This window comes from Sarcophilus harrisii, chromosome 1 (assembly GCF_902635505.1).
Source record: "Sarcophilus harrisii chromosome 1, mSarHar1.11, whole genome shotgun sequence".
NCBI lineage: Eukaryota > Metazoa > Chordata > Mammalia > Dasyuromorphia > Dasyuridae > Sarcophilus > Sarcophilus harrisii.
In genome coordinates, this window is record NC_045426.1 from 365,814,059 (window position 1) to 365,837,275 (window position 23,217).

Consider the following 23,217-nt stretch of genomic DNA (forward strand, 5'->3'; position numbering starts at 1 on the left):
ACTTCATTTTTAAACACTAAATAAGCAAGTGTTAGAAGCTTTTAAGTTCCTTTAGAAATCTTGAGTAGCCCCTCTAGGGATTTTTTTTACTATTACTTTCTCCAAATGAAAATGAAGGTTGGTCAAAATTCTTTAAAATGTCTGCACAATGATTCTTTTCCTTCTTTTTCTTTTTGGGGGATGGGGGGGGGGAATATGACTGATGAAGGAATTTGCAATGGGCTTTGTTTTGCCTCCTTAGTGCTAGAGTAGCAAGAGAATTTGGAAGTGAAAATAAAATAAAATTGAACTAAAATAAAAATGTGTGAACAATCTTTGGGTCTTCTTACATATCTTAAACTCCTTGGGCCCCTATAATAGAGAATTATTCATATTCATAGACTGAACATTAAATGAAATTCACTACAAATCCTGCCTTTAGTGACAAACCGCACTTGAACATTAACATCTGTTTGCATAGGGCCTTCCTTGGGCTCTACTTTACATATCAAACGCTGGGAGCCATTTGTATATTACCTGGGGAGCCTCTGCCGAGACCTTGGAGACCCGTGCTTAAGTCAGAAATCCTCTGAGAAAGGTCATTGGCCTGGAATAGCTAAATGTCCATCTCAGGCCTAAGCTCGACAAGCTGCCCTCCTCCCCTTGGAAACCGCAACATCTGCTGCCAGTCTCCCCGACTTTTCACGTTTCCAGGCCCTCCTCACTTTGTAGGTGCTGACTGAGGAAGCCTGCTGCCCCCCGAAGATTACAATTTCATGAAGCTGTCAGAGATGTCAGATCATTTAAACGAAGACCACTCCTACTTCTGAATATGTCCAAATTCGCCTTCCTACCCTGTTAGCCTTCCACACCATCTGTTGCACTAGGAAAGTGTCAGGGAGAAGCAGCACAATACAGTGGAAAGTGCACTGCCTTTGCAGTCAGAAGGTACAACCTGGGGTTTGCTTGGCAGAGATACTGGAGGGGGTTGCCATTTCCTCCTCCAGCTCATTTGACAGATGGGGAAACTGAGGGACACAGGGTGAAGTGACTTATCCAGGGTCACACAGTAGGTAGCTGAGCCTGGACCTGAACTCGAGTCCTCCTATCTACAGGGCTAGCACTGTGTCCCCTGGCTGCCTAATAGTAATTAATAAATTATTCAGGATTGGGATCCAGGACCTGCACTGCCAAGTCAAGGGTTGTCTGTTGTACCGTGCTGCTTCTCCAATAACAGATACGCATTGTCCTCCATTGGATCTTTAGGACAACCATCCTCCCATCAGGTGGGTCAGAGGTGCAAGTGACTTGTCCAGACCATTAATGTATCTAATATTCTAGATTCTCTCCTTCAGCACACTTGGGGGGGGGGGGTTAAGAAATTCTTGGTAGGGGCATCATGCATAATGCCGTGGAAGGGGAGAAGATGATGGTTACCTTAAAAAATATCTCACCTATTATGACACATTATTACCTATTCAAAACATCCAAATACCAACATTAAACGGAAAAAAAGGTGCTTTTGTGATCCAAATTCCTATGACAAAACTCACATTTACTCATAAGAATCATAGGTATTCAGTGTTAGGGCTATAAGGGTTGTAGTGGTCATCTTAACCCAGGGTTTTAATCTGGGATCCACAGAACTGCCAAGGAGTCTGTGTTAAAACTTTCAGAGGGTCTGTGAAGTTGATTGTAGTAAAATGGTTTGTTTTACTGAGATCTGGCTTCCATTGGTATATACTATATTTTATGTTTAAAAAAATTCTGAGGCCCGATAGGTGATACAGTGGATAAAGCACCAACCCTGAAGTCAGGAGGACCTGAGTTCTGATCTGGTCTCAGACACTTAACATTTCCTGGCTGTGTGACCCTGAGCAAGTCATTTAACCCCAATTGCTTCAAGGGAGGGGGAACATTCTGAGTAGGAATCCATAACACAAAAAAGATTAAGAATCTGTGATCTAATCCAACTCCCTTACTTTATTAATAAGAAAATAATCCCAGAGAGAGTAGTGATTTGATATAGTAATAAAGCCAGAAGTAAAACCTGGATCTAAGTCCAACACCCTTTGTACATGAAATCTCAAGTCCAATAATCACAATGATCATTCACTTCATGGTTTACAAAGTGCTTTTTTTCCCACCCATGAGGGTGACAGTCCTACAGTTATCTCATTTTGGAGATAAGGAATCAGGTACCGAGAGACTGTTTTGCTCAAAGTTACCCAAATAATTAATGACAAAGCTGAAGCTCAAAATCTGTATTTGCTGTGTTGTTTCTCCTAAATCACACACATCCTCAACTTAATGAAGTTTAGAAGTCTTTCAGGGTAGGGATGATCCTAGGTTTCAGAATTATGCCCCCAGATATGTTTAATCCTATATCAGATTGCCTGCCATTTTAGTCAGGGACCAGAGAGAGGGAGAACATCCCAAAAGAAATGGTCCCCCAGACTTTGCTTGACGTCTGGTATTCTGGAGACCTGAAAACAGCCCATCCCTGTTTGGGGTAGTTCTGATTGTTATGGAAGGACTTCCTATATCAAACTTAAATCTGCCCTTCTACAAATTCTACCCATTGCTCCTACTTTAACTCCATAAATCTATTTTTCCCCACATAACAAGACTTAGATACTTAAAGATATTTGTCCTGTCTCCCTAACTCCTCTGTTCTTTAGGTTGTACATCTTCAATGACAATTTCAATATGAAATGATCTTGAGACCCTTCCTTTCCTGGTCCCCTTTAACTTATCAGTGTTTTACCTAAAAGTCAACTAAATTGACATTCTGTACATATGGAATAGCTACTTAGATAACAAAGCCAAAAACTCAAAGATAAATCCTCTATCTCCAAAGTCTTCTCAAATCTTCCAACTCCACCTCAGCCACACAGAGATGGTCACACGATTTATCTTGTCATCATCTATGACTCTTCTGCTTCCATATTCAAGGAATATAAAATTCAGCCCTCAGAATAACTTTTTATCATTTCATCTTTTCCTGTGCTTTACGACCCCGGTCCTTATGCTCCCTGTGACTTCCATTCTTTCATTTCTTTCCCAGGTCATTACCCCTACAAACATTTTGCTCCTTTTCTAATTGCTAAATCTCATAGCCTTTTCCTCAGTTCCCCTCCTTCATGACTTCTCAGAAACATGGGACTCCACGGACCACCATTCCTTCTTGGATGTTCTCTTCTCTGATTTTACTCTGAATATTCAGTATCTTTTGCTAGATATCCATCCGTGTCATGCCCTTGATTTAATCAGCCTCTATGGGTTCGGTGATAACTTCCATGCAAATGATCCCCATATCTATATATCTGGCCATAGTCTGTCTCCTGAACTCCAGAACCACATCAGTCAATAAACAGTTATTAATTACCTATCATGTCCAGGCAATATGCTTATCTCTGGAAGTATAGAGGTAAAAGACCTCAAGAAGCTAATGGGAAAAACCACAAGCAAATATGTACAAGTAAGGAAAAAATAGAAAATTATTTTAAAAGAAAATTAAGAGGGTACTCAATGAGACCTACATGAACTGATGCTAAGTGAAATGAGCAGAACCAGGAGATCCTTATACATGGCAACAAGAAGATTATTTGATGCTCAATTCTGATGGACATGGCTCTTTTCAACAATGAGGTGATTCAGGCCAGTTCCAGTTCAGGCCTTGATGTAGAGAGCCATCTATACCCAGAGAGAAATCTATGAGAACTGAGGGTGGACCACTACATAGCATTTTCACTCTTTCTGTTGTGGCTTACTTGCATTTTGTTTTCTTATTCACTTTTTTTTTCCTTTTTGATCTGATTTTTCTTATGCAGCATGATAAATGTGGAAATATGTATTGAGGAATTGCATATTTTTAACATATATTGGATCACTTGCCAACTGGGGTAGGGAGTAGAGGGAAGGGAGGGAAAAAATTAGAACACAGGGTTTTGTAGGGGTGAATGTCAAAAATTATCCATGTATATACTTTGAAAATAAAAAGCTTTAATAATAAAAACATATCTTGGATTACTTGCCATCTAGGGGAGGAAGGGAGAAAGGGGAGAAATTTGGAACAGAAGGTTTTGCAAGGGTCAATGTTAAAAAAAATTAGCCATGGATATATTTTGAAATAAAAAGCTTCGATAAAAAAGAGGGTATTTAATGAAAGACAGAGAAGTCAGTAGGTAAAGATGAGAAATGAGAATTTGAGGCATAAAAAATGCCTGAAGTCAATAAATGGAGTGTCTTATTTACAGGGAGGAGGTAAGTGTCACCAGATTGAAGACTATGTATTGGGGAGTAAGGTGTAAAAAGACTGGATGGGGAAAAGTATGAAGAATTTTGATTATCAAATGGAGGCTATTTCATTCTAGAGGCAACAGGGAGCCATTGGATTTTACTGAGTAGGAGAGTGACATGGATAAACCTTTGTTTTAGGAAAATCACTTTGGTAGCTGAATGGAAGATGGACTGGGGTGGGAAAAGGCAGGAGGCAGGCAGATCCACCAGTGGATTATTGCAACAGTTTATACATGACATGATGAGAACCTTCACTACAGAGGTGGCAATATCAGGAGAGAAGAGAGTGCATTTAAGAGATGTTGCAAGGAGAAAATTGGATTGCAAAGAGGAAATCCAGATTGGATCTGGAAAGATGAAATAGTAAGAAGTCAAGTTTGTAAACCTAGGGGTCTGGGAGGATAGCAGTACCCTTAGTAATAGGGAAAGTAGGGAAAGGTTTAGAGAGCAAAAATAATAAACTTGGTTTTGGAAATGCTAAGTTCAAAATGTCTGTCAGATATCTAGTTTGAGATGTCTGAAAGGCATATGGAGATGCGAGATTGGCGGTCAGCAGAGAAATTAGGGCAGGATGGGTAGATTTGAGAATCATCAGCAGAAATAGTAACTAAATGTATGAGATGACCTAAGACAGAGCCCTCTGGGATACCTATAGTTAGAGGTGTTTGAGGATCCAGCAAAGGAGACTGAGGAGTGGTGTGCTAGGTAGGAGGGGACCTAGGAGAGAATGGTGTTCTGAAAACAGAGTGAGAAGAAACTATCAAGTAGAGAGTAATCAACCCAGTGAAAGACTCTAGAGAAGTCAAAAACAGGACTAAGAAAAGTCCCATTTAGGGTCTTTTTTAGATCAGAATTTTAAAACTACCATAACTTTGGAGAGAAAAGTTCCATGGAACGATGAGGGCAGACGCCAGATTCTAAGGGGTTAGGAAAGTGAGGAGAAAAACTGGAGGCACCTCTCACAGGCAGCCTTTGCAAGAAGTTTGATCATAATGGGCACAAGAGATAGATGATGATAGCAGGGATGGAAAGATCACATGACAGCATATGATAATGTGTATAGAAGAACTGCACATGTTTAACATATATTGGATTACTTGCCATCTAAGGAAGAGGGTGGGGGAAGGGAAGGAAAAAAATTGGAACACAAGGTTTGGCAGAGGTGAATGTTGCAAATTATGCAAATATTTTGAAAATTATGCAACTATTTTGAAAATAAAAAGCTTTTAAAAAATGAAGGCTTTTTTTTTTCAGGTTAAGAGAGGCATAGGTATGATCATAGACAGAAGGGAAGAAATCAGTAGACAGAGACAGAATGAAAAGAAGTGAATAATTGAGATGATAGAGGGGACAATCTGTTGGACAAAGGGATACAGATGAAGGGTGGGCCTTGATAAGGAGGAAGGGCACCTGAGTGTGAGATGGGTGAAAGAGATACTGGCAGAAGGCAGCTGAGGGATGTGAGATGAAGAAGAGGGAAAAAGAGAGAGCTGATGGCAAATAGTCTCGATTATTTTTTTGTAAAAAAAAAATAATAATGAGCAAAGTTCTCAGCTCAGGGGTTGGGGAGAGGAAAAGTTTGGAAGAGCTGCTGTGGAGAGTGGGATAGTGCATGGACATGTTAGATTTAGAAGGTTTGCTTAACAGCAAGAAAGGCCTAGTTATTTATTTATATATATATATATATATATATATATATATATATATATATAAATTCATAGTGGACAGAGCAGTTATGTGCTTTTCTCCATCCACATTCAGCAGCATGTGTATAGGGGCTAAGGAAGAGTATAGTGGGAGTCGTCCAAAGTTGAAACCTGGCAAGATGCAATTGGTGATGTGACCCTGAATTGGGTTGGTTCATCTATGGGTCAAGATGATGTCTAGTGCAAGGGAGATGGCCTGGCCTGTGAGAGAATTAAGGGGCTGAGGGACTGGCAGTTGTCACCAAAAGCTTCTAGGGCATCTTCACTTAGATGTGACAAAGTCATTTCAAATTCTCTATGTCCACCTCGCCTTCAAGAACGCTTCTGTCCTCCAGACAGTCAGGCTTAAATCCGCAGCTCATCTGTAACTAAACTTTCTCCCACTCCTTTTATACCCAGTCTGTCTGTACTCTGTATACATATTTTGTATGTATATAATTATTTACATAATGTCTTCCCCACTAGGAGGGAAGTTTTTTGATGTCAGGGGCAGTGTTTTTTTGCCTTTATTTGTATCCCAAAAGTTTACCAGAGTGCCTGGAATATTTTAAACATTTAATTAAAAGTTGGCTGACTCTTTTAGTGTTCCTTTTCTTTTCAGGCATTAAAACGGCAAGTGTCAAATGAGCTCTCAGACTCAGCTTTCAACAGGATCCTTCCAAGATCATTTGTGTAGTACCAATATAACTTTTTAATTTGACCTTTTTCTCCTCAAAAGAAGATACCGGGTCAATCTTAAAACACACTTTAAAATGTGGGTATATAACTTATATTAGATTGCTTCCCATCTTGGGAAATGGGAATAAGAGGAAAAAAATTTGGAAACTCAAAATCTTAAAAAAAAAATGAATACTGAAAATGGTCTTTACACATAATTGGAAAAAATAAAATACTACTAAATAAATAAATTTTTAAAAGAGAAAACTAATGTGGGAAATATCTTTATATATAATTGGAAAAAATAAAATACTACTAAATAAATAATTTTTAAAGAGAAAACTAATGTGGGAAATTGTACATAAAAGTTTTATGCAAAGAAATTGAGAAAACATCTCCATTGTATTGTAGAAGATAAACAATGTTACACACATATAATTGGATTTCACAAAATCTTGTTATTTATCATATAAAATGTAAAAGGCATCTCAGATTTCCAATGAAAATACACTAAATTCAAGTTTTCTGAAATAAGACCTTTTTTCCAACAACAGAATGAATTCTTTTCTCTTCTATAGTCCCACTTATAAAACTGGTAGCGATAACACCTTGAAATCTACGATGTGGATGATGGGGAAGGGGCAAGGGTAAATTCAGACAGATTCATAGTCACTTTGCCAGGCTGAATATTTCTGAATCAAATTCTTGACAGAAGGTTTGGTGTGAGCCATCACATCCAGAAAGTCTGCGGTAGTCACGGTGTCCAGCCGGATGGCATGTAAATTGCTGTTCTCTAGATAAAAACAACAATAATCGACCGGATGTTGATCAATGCTGTCGAAATGCTAATAGGCCTTCTATCAATGTGATGCATACATAATGTAGCACACTTAATGGTTAATGCAGAGAAGCTCAGAGTAGAGAGGGAAGGAGATTCTTAATGTGAGATTGAGTCTAGCCTCTGAAATCCTGACCCAAAGGTGACCTAAATGTAGCTTTATCGAAACATTATGTAATATTTATACAGTGCCTTAAATGGACAGATCAATGTAAGAGGGAATTTTCGGAAGAAACAGAACTCTGGGCCTTCGGGTACCAATCATTTGAAAGCAAACACCATCCCAAACAAGACACTCAAAAAGGTGGAGGGAGCCCAGAGCCCCCAGACCTGTTAGGCCCAGGGGCCAGGCTCTACCTGCTGGTGGGTGTTAGACTAGGAAACATAAAAACAACTATTGTCTTCATCCAGCTTCTCATCTACCTGATTGGAGATTTTCAAGGGCATTAAAGATTTTTCTCACAGGTCGCATGGCTGCCTCCTTGCAGACTAGTTTGATGTCTGAGCCAGAGTAGCCCTCAGTCTCCTGAAGCAATAACAAAACAAGCCATTAGTTCACTGGTAATACAAGTCCACTTTCCTGAACGTTCTCTATTACGGGTGTTGAATGGGCCCTGGTTTTCCTTGTTTATACTTTGTATGTACTCAGAGAGCTCCCTGCTCTGACACTGAGGAGCAATTTCCAAAGGTTTGCAAGAGAATAATGAATACCATGGTTTGATAAGTGGATGAATTAGAGCATTAAACAACTTCCTACCATCTCATGAGATTTTGTCCCACCTTACTGGGGGGATGAATTGCCTGTAAAACTTAGAAGAGAGTGGGGCTCCTAAATCTAATGTGCTGTAGCTTTTAAGCTGTCTTATTCTGCATAACACTCTGGTTGACAGGAATTCATACACAAGTCACGCTTGTCACTGGTGCTCTCCAAACCTGCAGAAGAAACCTCGTTACCCCCATCTCTGTTGTTGAAATCCTTCTTCAAGGTCCAGCTGGGTCCCATCTCTTCCATGACACTTCCCTTCCCCGTCTGGCTGGAGAAATGTTATTCCTTCCTTGGATCTTTCAGAGCACTCAGTTCGACCTGTGTCCTTAATCATTCACTTTTTATATATAACTCCTATGAATGCTCCTTGAGAATAGGGACTATTATCTCATGGTTCATCCTCTGGTATAGCATCTCTTACATTAGTGTTAAAGAACTACTGAATTTTGCTTCAATCACAAGCCCCCACAGGAAATTTTGTGAGGGGAATGTCCTCCAGTCAGTTAATCTACACATATTTATTGGGCATCTACCATGTGCCAGGCACTCTGCTAAGTGGTGAAAATACAGAGAAAGGGAGAGATGTACGAAATAAATATAGGATGAATTAAAGATAATCTTAGAGGAGAGGTCCTAAAGTTAAGGAAAATTGGCAAAAGGTAGACTTAGTTACTTGAAGGAAGCTAGAGATGTAGAGAGGAGGACAAAGATACAAGGAATGACCAGTAAAAAGCTGAGTCTGGAGATGGAGTTATCTGAATGCAAAGGAGCCAGGAGGCCAGTGCCATTAATCGTGGAGGGGAGCAAGGTATAAGGATAATGGAAATATAGAAAGGGGCCGGTTATAAATGGTTTTAAAAAACAAACAAAGAATTTTATGTTTAATTCTGGAGGTAACAGGGAGTCCACTGGAGCCGAATAAATAGAGGGGTGATATAATCAGCTGTGTGCTCAAGACTTGACAGCTGAATGGGAGACAGATGGACTGGAGTGGGGAGATACTTGTGACAGAGAAACCCACCGGCAATAGCTCAGTAAGGTGGAGGGCCTGCATCAGAGAGGGTCAGGTTCCCAGGAGGGAAGAGCAGGACATGGCGGGTGAATGGATATGCATGGTGAAAGACTGAGGAGATGAGGAGGCAATTTTTCTTTAAGCCTGGGTGACCGGGACAATGGGGGTACTCTTCACCAGTTAGGAAGATGAGAGGCTGGGAGGTCATTTTGGACATGTTGGATTTAAGATATAGATGGGCCATTCAGTTCAATATATCCAATAGTCAGATGTAGAGACAAGTCAGAAGAGATTTTAGGGCCAGAAGAGAATCATCTACATAGAGATGATGATTGAACCCTTGGGAGTTGATGAGATTATCGAGCAAAATAGTATAGAGGGAGAAGAGGGCCATCTCCAGAAATTCCCTTGTCAAGTAATCTGGGATATCCCTACGTCCCGTGGGTCCCTGAGCTGTGCCAGGAGCTGCACCTATAGCATGAGTACCTGACATTTTCCTCATACACAAATCCGAAAGGGAATCAAAAATGGAAGAATCCTTCCCCCTCCCCAAACTAAACAAAATCATTCTTTCCCTTTAACTTATACTCCCTGTAAGTGGAAGGAATTCTCTCCCAGCCTTCTACCTAGTACCCAAACTCCTCAGAGATGGCAATACTGTTTCTGCTTTAAAATTTTCCCCGCCTTATTCTTCAAACTTTAACTGACTATACTGGCAAGATCCTGGCTAAGACAATCTTGTTTACTTAAGCTCCTGGGGAGGCCAGCCTTATTTCCTTAAAGTCCGAGCTAGGCCGAGGTGCTTTAGAGAATAGACCCCACTGTGCCAGGCTGGGGATGGGGGGGCTGGCTATCACCTGGCCCAGCAGGCCATAATTCAGTTCAGCGTGGAGCTCCACGCCACCGCTGTTGCTCACGGCGGGCAGCCAATGGCGGATCATGGCTTGTCTTGCCTCCTTGCTGGGGAGATCCACCAGAATCCTCTTTTCCAGGCGGCGTAACATAGCACAGTCTAATTCCCTGGAATACATCAGAAACAACAGTAAGATGGGTAGAAGTGGAAGTTTCTTGGCCAGATAGTGTATCTTAAAGGTGATCTAATGCTGCTCTCTTGTAGGAAGTTACTGATACGTTAACAATTATTAAACATCTCTGCTGGGTGAGCAATATAATACTTATTCCCAGGCTGACTGGGAAGAAAGAATTTGTTATATTTAGCAATACCAGACCTAAAACTTCATTATAAAGCAGCGGTCATCAAAACCATTTGGAACTGGCTAAGAAATAAGAGTAGAGGATCAATGCAATAGATTAGATAGATACAACACAATAATCAAGGCCTATAGCAATCTCATATTTGATAAATCCCCAAATTCCAGCTCCTGGGAAAAGAAGTCACTATTTCACAAAAATTGCTGGGAAAACTGGAAAATAATATGTCAGAAACTCAGCGTAGACCTACATCTTACATCCCATACCAAAATAAAGTCAAAATGAGTATGTGATTTGGGCAAAAAGGGTGATACCTTAAGCAAATTAGGAAAACAAGGGATAATTTACCTATCAGATCTTTGGAGAAGGGAGGGATTTATGACCAAAGAAGAATTAGGGAACATTATGAAATGCAAAATGGATAACTTTGATTATATTAAATTAAATTTAAAAGTTTTTGCACAAACAAAATCAACAGAAACAGGACTAAACGGAAGCACAAAGATAGGAAAAAGTTTTTACAGCCAGTGTTTCTAATAGAGGTCTCATTTCTATAATATATATAAAAAAATGTGTCAAATTTATAAGAATACAAGTCATTCCCCAATTGATAAATGGTCAAAGGATATGAACAGACAATTTTCAGATGATGAAATTAAAGCCATCTATAGTCATGGAAAAAATTCTCTAAATCACTACTGATTAGAGAAATGCACATTAAAATAACTCTAAGGTACCTCTCAGATTGCCTAAGATGACAGGAAAAACTGTTAAATGTTGGAGGGGATGTGGGAAAATTGAAACACTAATGTATTGTTGGTGGAGTTGTGAATGAAATGATACGACCATTTTGGAGAGCAATCTGGAACTATGCGTAAAAGGTTATAAAGCTGTATATACCTTTTGACCCGTCAGTGTCACTACTGAGTCTGTATCCCAAGGAAATCATAAAGGAAGGGAAAGAACTCACGTGTATAAAAATGTTTGTAACAGCTCTTTTTGTGGTAGCAAAGAATTGGAAATGCCCATCAATTGGGGAATGGCTGAATAAGTTGTAGTACATGAAGATAATGGAATATTACTGTTTTACAAAAAAAATGATGAACAAGCTGATTTTAGAAAGGCCTGGAAAGATTTACACGGACTGATACTGAAAGAAACAAGCAGAACCAGGAACACAGTGTACACAATAACAGCAAGAATGTGCGATGATAAACTATGAAAAACTTGGTTCTTCTCAGTGGTTCAGTTATCTAAAGTAATCCCAATAAATTTTGGATAAAAATGCCATTTGCATCCAGAAAAAAAAAAACTATGGAAAATGAAGATAAATCAAGACATGCTATATTCACTTCTTTTTTCTCTTTGTTTTTTTCTCTACCTGGTTTTTCCCTTTTGTTGTGCTTTTTTTCTTCCAACACAATTCATAAAGCAATATGTATTAAAAATAAATAAAATAAAAATAAAACAGAATTTGTTATACGTATATAGCTTTATATAAATATATACACACATGTATTTATATGCATGTGTGTATATGTGTTGCATGTTTGTGTACAATACCATTAAGGTGATCTGAGGTATCATTCAGTGAAGGCTAAGCAAAGCTGTGGATAAGATAAGAATCCAAACTGAATACTAACATTTCTACTGTAGTCATGATGCCTTTTTTCAGTCAATTGAATTATTCCTGAAAATAACTTTAGCACTTTAGGAAATTGAATCATTTCAATCCTTGACAAACTCTTCAGTGAATGAGGAAGCACTGAATTTGGAACCTGAGGCCTTGGCTTTAAATCCTATTTCTGCTACTTGTTAGTTGTGTTGTCTTGACCAAACCACTTCTCAGGGTCTCAGTTTCCTCATCTGTAAAATGAATGGCTTAGATGATCTCTAAGGAGGTGACTAGATGTACAGTGGTTAAGAGCATTGGACTCGGAGTCAGGAAGTTCCAAACATGACTTCAGATACATGCAGTTCTCTAGGCAAATTATTTAACATCTTTCAACTTAGGTTTCCTCATCGGTAAAATAAGGTTATTAATTCCAACTGCCCCCACAGGAGTGTTATGAAGATCAAATGAGATAACATATGTACAGCACTTTGGAAACTTTAAAGCAATATGTAAATGTTATTGCTAGTATAAAAAGTTCTTTATTGTTATAAATGTTAGGTTACTATAAACTGCTACACTGCTGAACTTTGCTAGTGGCCTCTAAAAGTTTAATGCCTCCCTAATGAATCCAGAATAAATACAGATTTTTAACCTGTGCTTTTCCTGAAATGTAGCTCACATGTTTTTTGCAATTTTTAGTGTGCCAATATATCTTTTGAAGTTTATGTCTGTGTAACGCTGCTCCATTTTTCATTGTAACCTGTTATTTTTCTAGCAACTAACTGTTATTTGTCTTGTACAGTGCTTGAATACTCAATGTTATTTAATGATGATGATTAATTCAATGAAAAAATATTTCTTGATAAGGACACTGACAGTTCTCTACCTCTTCCTCCAAAAGAGTAAGAAATATTTTGAAAGTAAAACTACTATCAAAAGGAACCGCCTTTAAAGTAATCCCTATAATATGCATGCATATATTGTATTTAACATATACTTTAACATATTTAACATGTATTGGTTTACCTGCCATCTAGGGGAGAGGGCAGGGGGAAGGAGAGGAAAAACTGAAACAAAAGGTTTTTCAATTATCAACGCTGAAAAATTACCCATGCATATATCTTGTAAATAAAAAGCTATAATAATTTTTTAAATAAAATAATCCCTATAGGAAATTGTTATGTTTTTGTAAACAAAAAACAAAGGCTGTTCCATATTCTAGATACTCCCAACTGCACCTGGGGTCCATGATACTAAAACAAAGAAAGTCAGAAGTTAACTGTAGGTGGAATAGCCTTCACTGCTACTTCAAAGTCTATCACAAGTGCTGGTTTGTCTGGCCCCTATGTGACAGAGCCTACTGAACTAAAATAAGTAAATAATAAAGGTTTTATACAACTATTGATGGGGTAATCACAGCAAGCCTTCATCAGCATTCATAGTGGAGTCCCCCCTTGATAAAGATTCAATTAGTGTCCTCCATCCTTCAACAAGGGGAAAGATTAATTAAGTCATCATGAATATGGTGGTGAGGAAACCAGCAAAAACACTGAGAAAATAACCAAGGAAAGGACAGTTTTTAATGCCATGAAGAAATACTATAAATTCTAGAACAAAACTGCAGAAAAAGAAAAATTCTTCAACAACTAAAACTGGAGCCCCAGAAATGACTACAGAATAATTATACCAAATTCTAAGGGAGATAAGATCTCATTAAAAATTGAAGGAAGGAATAAAGAATTCAACAGATAGCTGAAAATAGAAACTTTTAGAAAACTTTAGCAATATATCAGGCAACTTGAAAAAAAGAATGGAAGAAAACAGATTTTAAACATTAAACAACATCAAGACATGTTAAAGCAAAGTTAAAAGATAGTAAAATCAGAAAAACATGTGATAACAAAAACCTGAAAAAGACCAGAGAGATAATTTAAGAATCATTTGTTTTCTAGAAAAACTTAAGTAATTAAAAATTTTGAATACCCTATTTTAATAAATTACATAGTTGCTGAAAAATGTTGGAATCATTGTAGCGACAATATACAGAATCCACATATGACTACCAAGAAGAAATCTCATATATTACATAATAAGAAATATGATTCTCTATATATTTTATATATAGACGGTTTTAGGATTCCTTCTAACTCTAGTTCTATGATTTTAAATTACAGAAGATGACATTATTTTTTTCCTTCAATACTTCTCCATTCTGAGTTAAACATCCCCAGGTTCTTCAATTTATCCTTTATGATATGGTTTACAGTCCTCTCACCATCTCAGTCACACTCTACCCTCCTTCGTCATCTAGAATTGAACTCTCAATTGCTGATGCAATCTAATCAAATCAAAGTACTACTGCTTTCCTCATTCTGGACACCAAAGCTATTAGTTATTTTTAACTATCTTGTCATACTGCTTCCTGATACTAACGTACTAAATCATCCAGATTTTCTTTTCCAACGATTGCAGTCTAGTCTCATCTTCCCTCAAATGTAGTTAATTTTTTGAACCCACATGTTGGAACTTATTTTTATCCCTACATCTTTTTATTAGATTCAGATCACTGTTTTAGATTGTATTAAGAGCTTTCTGGATGTTTCACACATTTGCTCTATCTTTTTAATCTGAGGATATTAAATACCATTTTTAACCTTTCTTTGATGGTTAACATCTTTAAGGGAAGAGTTAGGGTCAATTTATCAATATCAGTTTTTATATTTCAAAGATCTTTTATTTCTTTCTTCCTCTCTCTGACTGTCTGCCTCTGTTTCTATCTCTCTCCATCTGTCTTTCTGTTCATCTGTGTCTGTCTTTTTCTGTCTGTCTCTCTCTTTGTCTCTGTCTTTCTGTCTGTTTCTCTCACTCTGTTTCTTTCTCTGCATGTGTGTCTCTCTTTGTGTATGTGTCTTCTCTGTCTCTGTCTCTCTTTGTGTGTGTGTGTGTGTGTCTCTCTCTCTCTCTCTCTCTCTCACACACACACAACTCAGATAGACCATGGCCCCTTTTTAACCAAAAAGATTATTAATTTTAGGAGTTGCTCTGGCTGAAAAATTTGTCATCCCACCACCAAACTAATGTACTCTTCAAGCTTAGATTGGTGCCTCGGACCACAACACAGCCTGTTGGGAGGCACCCATTTGAAGCCTTTGCAGACTGGTAAGACTGGCCAGAGTTTGTCTTTGGCCAACGTAGAAGGTGACTGGCTGATAACTGGTGCACTGGGCCAAGAACACCAGCTCACCCTAAGCTACGCTAAAGCACTTTGGTTTCCTGCTTCTACTAATGTGGGTGTTCAGGGCTGTTTGGCCTTTTGCTGAACACCCTAGACTGCTACAGTTGGAGTTCTTGTGTCCACTAGTTCAGATGATTCTGTCTCTTCAGACAGATTCAACTGTGGGCTAGTAAAACAGTTGCAAAGCTTGTAAAAGAAAATGTCAATAGATGGGGTTGGAAGACATGAACCTTAGTTAGTAGGTGGACTTTGTAAAAATCTGTTTGTTCTACTCAAAGGCCTTTTCCCCTTCTTTTGTGGTTTTCAGCTTTGTTTCAAACATAAGACTATTAGGTATAAATGAGGTATCACTCTACAATTTGTTATAAGCTCCCTTTGGTGTTCTTGGCTCTCTGTAGGGTAGAAAAGTTACAATATGCCAAACTCAGAGCTGCCATAAATGTCCCTCCAAATTTAATGCTATGTTTAACATATATTGGATTGCTTGCCATCTAGGGGAGGGGATGGAGTGAAGGAGGGAATAATCTGAAACACAAGGCTAAGGTCAAAGTTGTCAAATTATCCATGCATATGTTTTGAAAATAAAAAACTTTACAGAAAAAAAATAATGCTAAAAAAAGCTAAATTGCTGGCTTCTTGTGACACAAAAGTCCTCATATCTGGGCCAAAGATGCAAACCAGAACAGTCTGGCACATAAAGTGTGATTCCTGGTTAAAATCAAGATGACACATAGTATGAAAAACTTTGGGGAGCCAAGAACTTCATTTTTTTTTTCATTCATTTAATAGCATTTGTTAAGTGCCTATTATGTCCAATCTATTTGGAAACACTGAGCATATGAAAATAAACATTTTTTTTTATTTAAAAAGTTCTTTTCTTCAAGGAGCTTGCTAACAACTGGGAGGAGACAGGAGAGTTAGCATATCCCAGTGCAAGACAGAGCAGGATTCAGAGACTAAGGCATTATGTTCAAGGCTAAGTTCTCCAAGTTATGGTATATGAATGTTATGAAATATTATTGTTCTGTAAGAAAAGATCAGCAAGATGATTTTGCAGAGTCCTGTAGAGACTGACAGGAACTGATGCTGAGTGAAATGAGCAGAACCAGGAGATCATTATATATGGCAACAGCAAGATTATATGATGATCAAATCTGATGGATGTAGCTCTTGTCCACAATGAGATGACTCAGACCAGTTCCAATGGTCTTGTGATGAAGAGAGCCATCTACACCCAGAGAGAGACCTGTAGGGACCGAGTGTGATTCATAACATAACATTCTCATTTTTTGTTGTTGTTTGCTTGCATTTTGTTTTCTTTCTCACTTTTTTCCTTTTCGGATCTGATTTTTGTGTGTGTGTGCAGCATATTTGTGGAAATAGAGGAATTGCACATGTTTAGCATATATTGGATTACTTGCCGACTGGAGGAGAAAAGGAAAGGGAGGAGGGAAAATTAGAACAAAGGTTCTTGTAGGAGTGAATGTCAAAAAAATGAAAATAAAAATTGAAAATAAAAACCTATAATTTAAAAACGGCTACGTTTTCCTACTTAGAATCATGGGACCACAGAGTGAGGCTGGAAGGCACCTTGGACATCATTTGATAAGTAAAAGACTGAGAAACATTCTCAAAAGAGAGGAAAAAAACTATTATTCTTTTAAAATTCCACTATTTCTAAGTTCAGTGAAAAAAAAACAACAAAGTAACGAGGTAACATGCCTTGTTAAAGAAAAAACCTAGCAGAGAGGGGAGAATGTTAGAACTTAACTATTCCTTGTTTTGAGGTGTTAACAGGAGATTATTGCTCAAAACACAGAAGTGCAAAGTAAAGAGTAAAGAGCTTCATAAATTGCAAGGGAGGGTTTTGAAAAAGAAAAAAAAATAGTAGAAAGACCATAGATTGACTGTGTTAAATAAGAGGAAGGAGGTAAGTTGGGAAATAGGATAGAATCAAGAAGGGAGCCTCAAGCAAAATAGACCACAATTACAGAGCCCTTTAAAATCCCTTACACAAGTTATCTTTCCCCCTTCCTTACACATTATTCCCCCGATACAATCTGAGCTTTTTCCAAACTGGTCATCTTGTTTGCCTTCATATATAATACTCTACCCCCTATATGTGTGTCTCCTCATTTTCACTTTTTAGAATAATTTTATTCCAGATTCAATTCAAGCACCACCTTCTTTGATTTTTTTTCAAAAAATTTTAAACATTTTTATTTAAAGTTTTGAGTTTCAAATTCTATCCCACCCCATTCCCCAAGACCTGAAGCAATCAGATATGGATTATATTTGTACAATTATGTAAAACATTTCCATATTAGTCATTTTGTAGAAGAAGACTCAAATAAAAAGAAAAAAGGTGGAAAATAGCATGCTTCAGTTTGTATTCAAGCAATATCAGTTCTTTCTCTGAAGGCGGATAGTGTGCATCATTAATCCTTTGGGATCATCTTGGATCACTGTATTGCAAAAATAGTTAAGTCATTTGCCATTCTTCATCAATATCTCTGGGTTCTGTTCACTTCATATCAGTTCATATAAGTCTTTCCAGTTTTTTCTGAAATCATCTTGTGAGACACCCGGTTCCTGAAGCCCTTCCTGATCCCCTCATCTGCGAGGGCTTTCCCACTCAAGCTATTTTGCATATATGTAAGTTATTCTAGTCTTTTTAATGCCACAGGTGAGGTGGGAACAAGAATATCGGTGACCAAGTGAGCCCTGGCCCTTGCGTGCTAGGCTGGGTGAAATGATCCCTGCTTCCCCAAGCCCTACTGATGGTTGAGTCAGGGAAAAGTCAGCTGTTGGTAATTACAACAGTTAACGCTTAACACTTCTCTTTTTTAGAGGAAAGAATTGGTGCTATATACTCTGACAGCAGTTTTCCCCTGAGATTTCTGTACATTCTTTTTTCTCTGTTTATTTGAAATAAAATGTGTGCTGTAATGTGGGTGATAGAAATTGGGTTCCCCAGTAAAAGAACCATCTAGTACCAATATGAGAATGAAAAGTTGTGTTAGCAATATATTTTTCCCTGGAAGATTGCCCACCTGATAAAGTCGCTAGCAACAATTTCCAAAGCCAGTCCAAGGTATTAAACAGGAGAGAATAAAGCATAGAGAATGATTTGTAATATGAACTTTCATTTCCATATATATGGGGAATACCACAGATAAAAGACATAGATAATATGGGGAATAACACAGATAATAGACACAGATAAGTCTACTCATACTTAAAATATATATCTATTTAGATCTATATTTATAATATTCTAAGGAGCCCAAAAGTCAAGAATGAAATAGGAACAAAAGACGAGGACTATATTAGGATCTTCTGAATTCTTCTATGTTCAGCCCTCAAGCCCGTCCATATTTCCTATGGGATTTTCACCCATCACGTTGGTAATATGTTTGAAATGCTGAATGGTAGCTAAAACACCATGTTTATTTGTTCTTCAAATGTACATGTACATACTTGTCTCCCCCTTGAGAATGCAATAGGGATTTCTTTATTCTTTCTACCTGTATCCCTAGCTCCTAGCATGGAATACAGTAGACACTTAGTAAATGCTTACTGATTGATAGCTGCTGCTCTCATTTATTTAGTGCTCTAAAGTTTATAAACAACCAAAACAACCCTTTGAGCCAGGCAGGAAGATGTTATTGTTCTCATTTTCAGATGAGGAGACAGATTTGAAGAAGAAAATGAGTTTCTTATAATTGTGTACCTAGTCAGCTTCATAGCACTTTTGCCGTTAAGTGGATCCCGTGTGGAAGAATTATGGAAGAAAGGGGGCAAGAGTTCTATAGGATGAGACAATGATATGACATAGATGGCATGTGATCTGCACTATTAAGAGAGAGTATCTATATGGATGAGATCACAAACCCCATTTAAGTACTGATCTATTAGCAACAGGGAGGAAAGAATGGGAGACTAAGGTGTCAGCAGTGGAAAAGAAGAAAGAATGCTTTCCAGAGACTCCCAGAAGGAAGAATCAAGGCTTGGTAGTTCATTAGGTGCTTGGGGGAAAGAAAGGGGAATTGTCAAATTGGTTTTTGTAGTTCCAAGCCTGGGAGAAGCAGAGGCATCAAGACCCCCCCTCACAAATGTGTACAATGAAAAGCCTTTCCTCTGGCTGGAGGAAGGTGGGGCCGCCAAGGAGGGCTTCACCTGTGGAGGGCTTGGGCTCTCTCCTCCTCCTCCTCCTCCTGAGCCCGACAAAACCTTCTCTGGCCAAAAATCCCAAAAATGCCATGAGAAAATTGTTTAATGCAGAGACAGGAGATAAAAGGCCCCATGGTGATGGTTCTATTGATCAACTAATGCCCCAAACAAAGAGATTTACTTCAAAACTGCTGGAAGGTACAATATAAATGAAGCAGTGACAGCCCTAATGGATGAATGCACTTTTAATGACACCAATAACAAAAGTCACACAAGGGGGAAAACAAGGGACAAATGAAATGTGTCATGGAATCATCATTCTTTAGAGAAGAAAAATAAACTTGTAGCGTTTAGAGTCTCCCCCGTTCCTTCTTGGAGGAGTGGCTGGATGGCTCAGAGGAGAGAGCGCCAGAACTGGAGTTCAAATCCAGCCTCAGATATTTAATACCCATGAGATCCTGGGGAGAAGGAAAGGACAAACCACTCCAGCATCTTTGCCAAGAAAACCCCCCAGACAGTTCTGGTGTGTCATGGTCCATGGAGTCGTGAGAAATTGAGCAACTCAACAACAACCACAGTCTTTCTTGCTCTGATTTCTCAACACTTCCAACCCCAAACCTCCAAGGCCCTCAGCTGTCCAAGACAATGATTCATAAATAAATCTACCCAGGTCAAAATTCTCTAAATGTTGTAGATCAAATAGCTTAGCACCCTAGCCTCATCAGCCATGCTAGCTCAGTCTTAAATAATAACTAGTTCTGCCTAAAACTGAACACTGACCAAAACGGCGTCTATAACACCCTGAATTCATAGTCAGAATCACTCAAGTCTGGGATCTAAAATCAACAACTTTGGGATCCACCTGTATCACTCAATTTGAAATCAGGAGAAATAGGTTCAAATTCTTTCTCTTCTAATTACTAACTATGAGAGCTTGGGTGAAGTTCTCTACCTCTTTGGGCCTGTATCTTCATCTTTAAAATGAGGGGGCTGAAAAAGAGAAAAGATTCCTGGCATCTACAGACCATAGTCATATTTCAGGGAACCTGTGAACTTATATGGGAAAAATTTACATCTTTATTTTCACTAATTCCTAATTGGAATTTAGCATTTCCTTCATGTAGGTAATCTAACTACTCATTATTCTGAAAAAGGGTTTTAGCCTTTACCAAAATGTCAAAAGGTCATTTCTATGATCTTTGGCCAAGAATCCCTGGACCAGGTGATCATGAAGTATTCTAGCTCTAAATCCTATAATGCTAGTCTTTTGGAACTTTCAAGGTTCTTTAACATCATCTCCAATCTTTAATAGTGGCACTATGGGAATAAAAGAGCTATCACAGCAGATTGATGACTGATCATCATGCAATATGGCTAGGAAGGTCTAGCCCATAATTAAATTATGAATACACACACACACACGTAAGTATGTATATGTGTGTGTATATGGCATAAATAATATATTACTTGCCTTCTCAATGGATGGAGGAAGAGCTAGAGGGAAGGAAGAAATGTGGAACTCATAATTTTAAAAAATGAATGTTAAAAAATACTCTATGATATCAGTGAAAAGGTGGGCATGGAAGAGGATGTTAAGCAAACAAACAAATATAAGAAAATATGGCTTAGCACTAATAAATGAAAGAAGCCAAAGGTATGTAGACTATTCAGAAGACTTATTCTTATATTTCATGAATATTTTCTTCAACAGGCAAACACAAAGCAATTAACATGGGCAAATCCTGAATTTATTGTTTGTTGAGTATTTCTAAAGTATTTTCTATGATAGATTAACAAACCCCAAATTGTGAAGTCAAAAATATTAGTCTTCAGGAGTCTCCTTTTCTTGATGTACTCTTTGGTGACTCTTCATTTTATCGATTTGGAAAACTAATGCCTTCCTGTTTCCCTCCTCTCTTCATCCTATGAAAGCCTCTTTCAAGGAAATCATCTGATTTCAGTCATTTTTACCTGAATACAAATTTAACCTACTGTTATATTTCCCAGACATAATTTCATTTAGGCCTTTTCTCTAGTGCAAGAATGAAAAATATATATTAATGGGATTTTAGGCATGAATGAGCAAATAAGGAAAGAATTTGGCAGGGGGGAGCAGAAAGATCCTTTCTGGAATCCCTAAAGTCACAGCCCATAGAAGGACTTCTATTCTGCTCAAATATAATACCAATCCCCGCATGCATAAAACATGGCATTGGCAATAAAAAGGAAAAGAAAAACAACCTTAAAGTTCTCTCTTAGGATTCAGCTACCAGAACAGAAAGATTATACAAATGTTTATAAAACCTGTCGACCTGATACAGTAAATTTGTTATTGGGAAGAAAAACAGAGGGCTTTAATCTTGACAAATGAGCACTAAACATTTACCAGCTCACATAATTTTAACAACACTCTCTTTTTTTTTTTTTTTAACAACACACACACACACACACACACACACACACACACACACACACACACACACACACAATGTAAATAGTAGGGTAAATAAATCCTACCAGTGATATGGTACTGTGAATTTTTTTTCCTTTCTTTTTTTGTGAGGAAATTGCTGTTAAGTGACTTTGAACTCAGGTCCTCCTGACTCCAAGGCTGGTGCATTATCTAGGTGGCCCTACCATATCTTTTGACAAATTCTTGGACTATGCCATTTCCCCGCCACTGCCCTTAGTATACTTTTTTGTTTCTTCATCTTTAATTCCTACAAGGCAACTATATTCCCATGTCTCACAGCTGCATAACAACACAAGTAAAATGATGATCACAGCTATCAGAGGTCCAGCCACAATAGTCCACAGCAGTTTGCTGGTAGCCACTGCAGCCAAATCCACTGACAAGCTAGCCCTGAAGAACAATGTGCTTGACCCAGGTCAGCACTGGATTTACTCAGAAGTAAAAATACTGTGCCTTTTTCCTTTGCACCCAGAAGTGAATTTGGTGGAATGGGTGGTATTTACCACATTAATTTTGATACCCTTTCTCTAGGGTCTCTGTGGGAAATAAAAGGGAAAGTGTGCCTTAGGTGGGAGAGGAAGTGAGAGAATATTTTTTTTTTTAATTCTGTCTTTGCTTTACTTCCTCAGAAAATATCTCTTTATAAAAACTTATTGATGTTAATTGATCAGTTCATTTTCAGGAGAAAGAAAGTTTGAATGATATTAGGGGAAAGGCACTAAATGGAGGCTCTTGAACAATAATGTTATTAGAGGACACATCTCTCACCATTTCAATGTACCGCTAGAGTAGGACTTTTTAAACTTTTTCCACTGGAGACCCGGTTTTGCCCCCCAACATTTTATGTGACCTCTCGAATCTGAGCACAGGTGTTTCTGGCAGAGTTTGTACTTGCACAGTGCATATTTTGCATTCAGAACCGAGGCTGCAGTGAAGTCACATGATGCAACAGGGGCAAAATGCTGCCAGAAATACTTTGGATTCATTACATGTTCGATTTTGAATTAATTAATTTTTGGTGTTGGATGTTCAGAAACCTTTTATGTTGTCAAATTTTTCTTTTTCTTTTTTTTAATTTTAAAAGTTTTTTATTTTTATATGTTATACATATTGGATTGCTTGCCATCTAGGGGAGGGGATGGGGGAAAGAGAAAAATCTGAAACTCAAGGGTATGCAAGGGTCAATATTGAAAAATTATCTATGCATATGTTTTAAAAATAAAATATATGTTAAATCCAATATGTGTAA

The 23,217-nt window shown here is 38.0% G+C and overlaps 1 protein-coding gene across 3 annotated transcripts in view; it reads right to left on the reverse strand.

The window, feature by feature from the left end:
- Nucleotides 1-6,956: 6,956 nt before the first annotated feature.
- KATNAL2 (katanin catalytic subunit A1 like 2) overlaps nucleotides 6,957-23,217 on the reverse strand; it is a 129,698-nt gene continuing 113,437 nt past the window's right edge. For 2 of the 3 annotated variants that reach the window (XM_031945987.1, XM_031945988.1), the window contains exons 13-15: nucleotides 10,118-10,280; nucleotides 7,906-8,008; nucleotides 6,957-7,437 (exon numbers count right to left, since the gene is read on the reverse strand). In XM_031945987.1, coding sequence (XP_031801847.1) covers nucleotides 7,298-7,437; nucleotides 7,906-8,008; nucleotides 10,118-10,280 — 406 coding nt within the window. In that variant the 3' untranslated portion in view covers nucleotides 6,957-7,297. The remainder of the gene's footprint in view (nucleotides 7,438-7,905; nucleotides 8,009-10,117; nucleotides 10,281-23,217) is intronic. The other variant, XM_031945986.1, reaches the window with a different exon arrangement.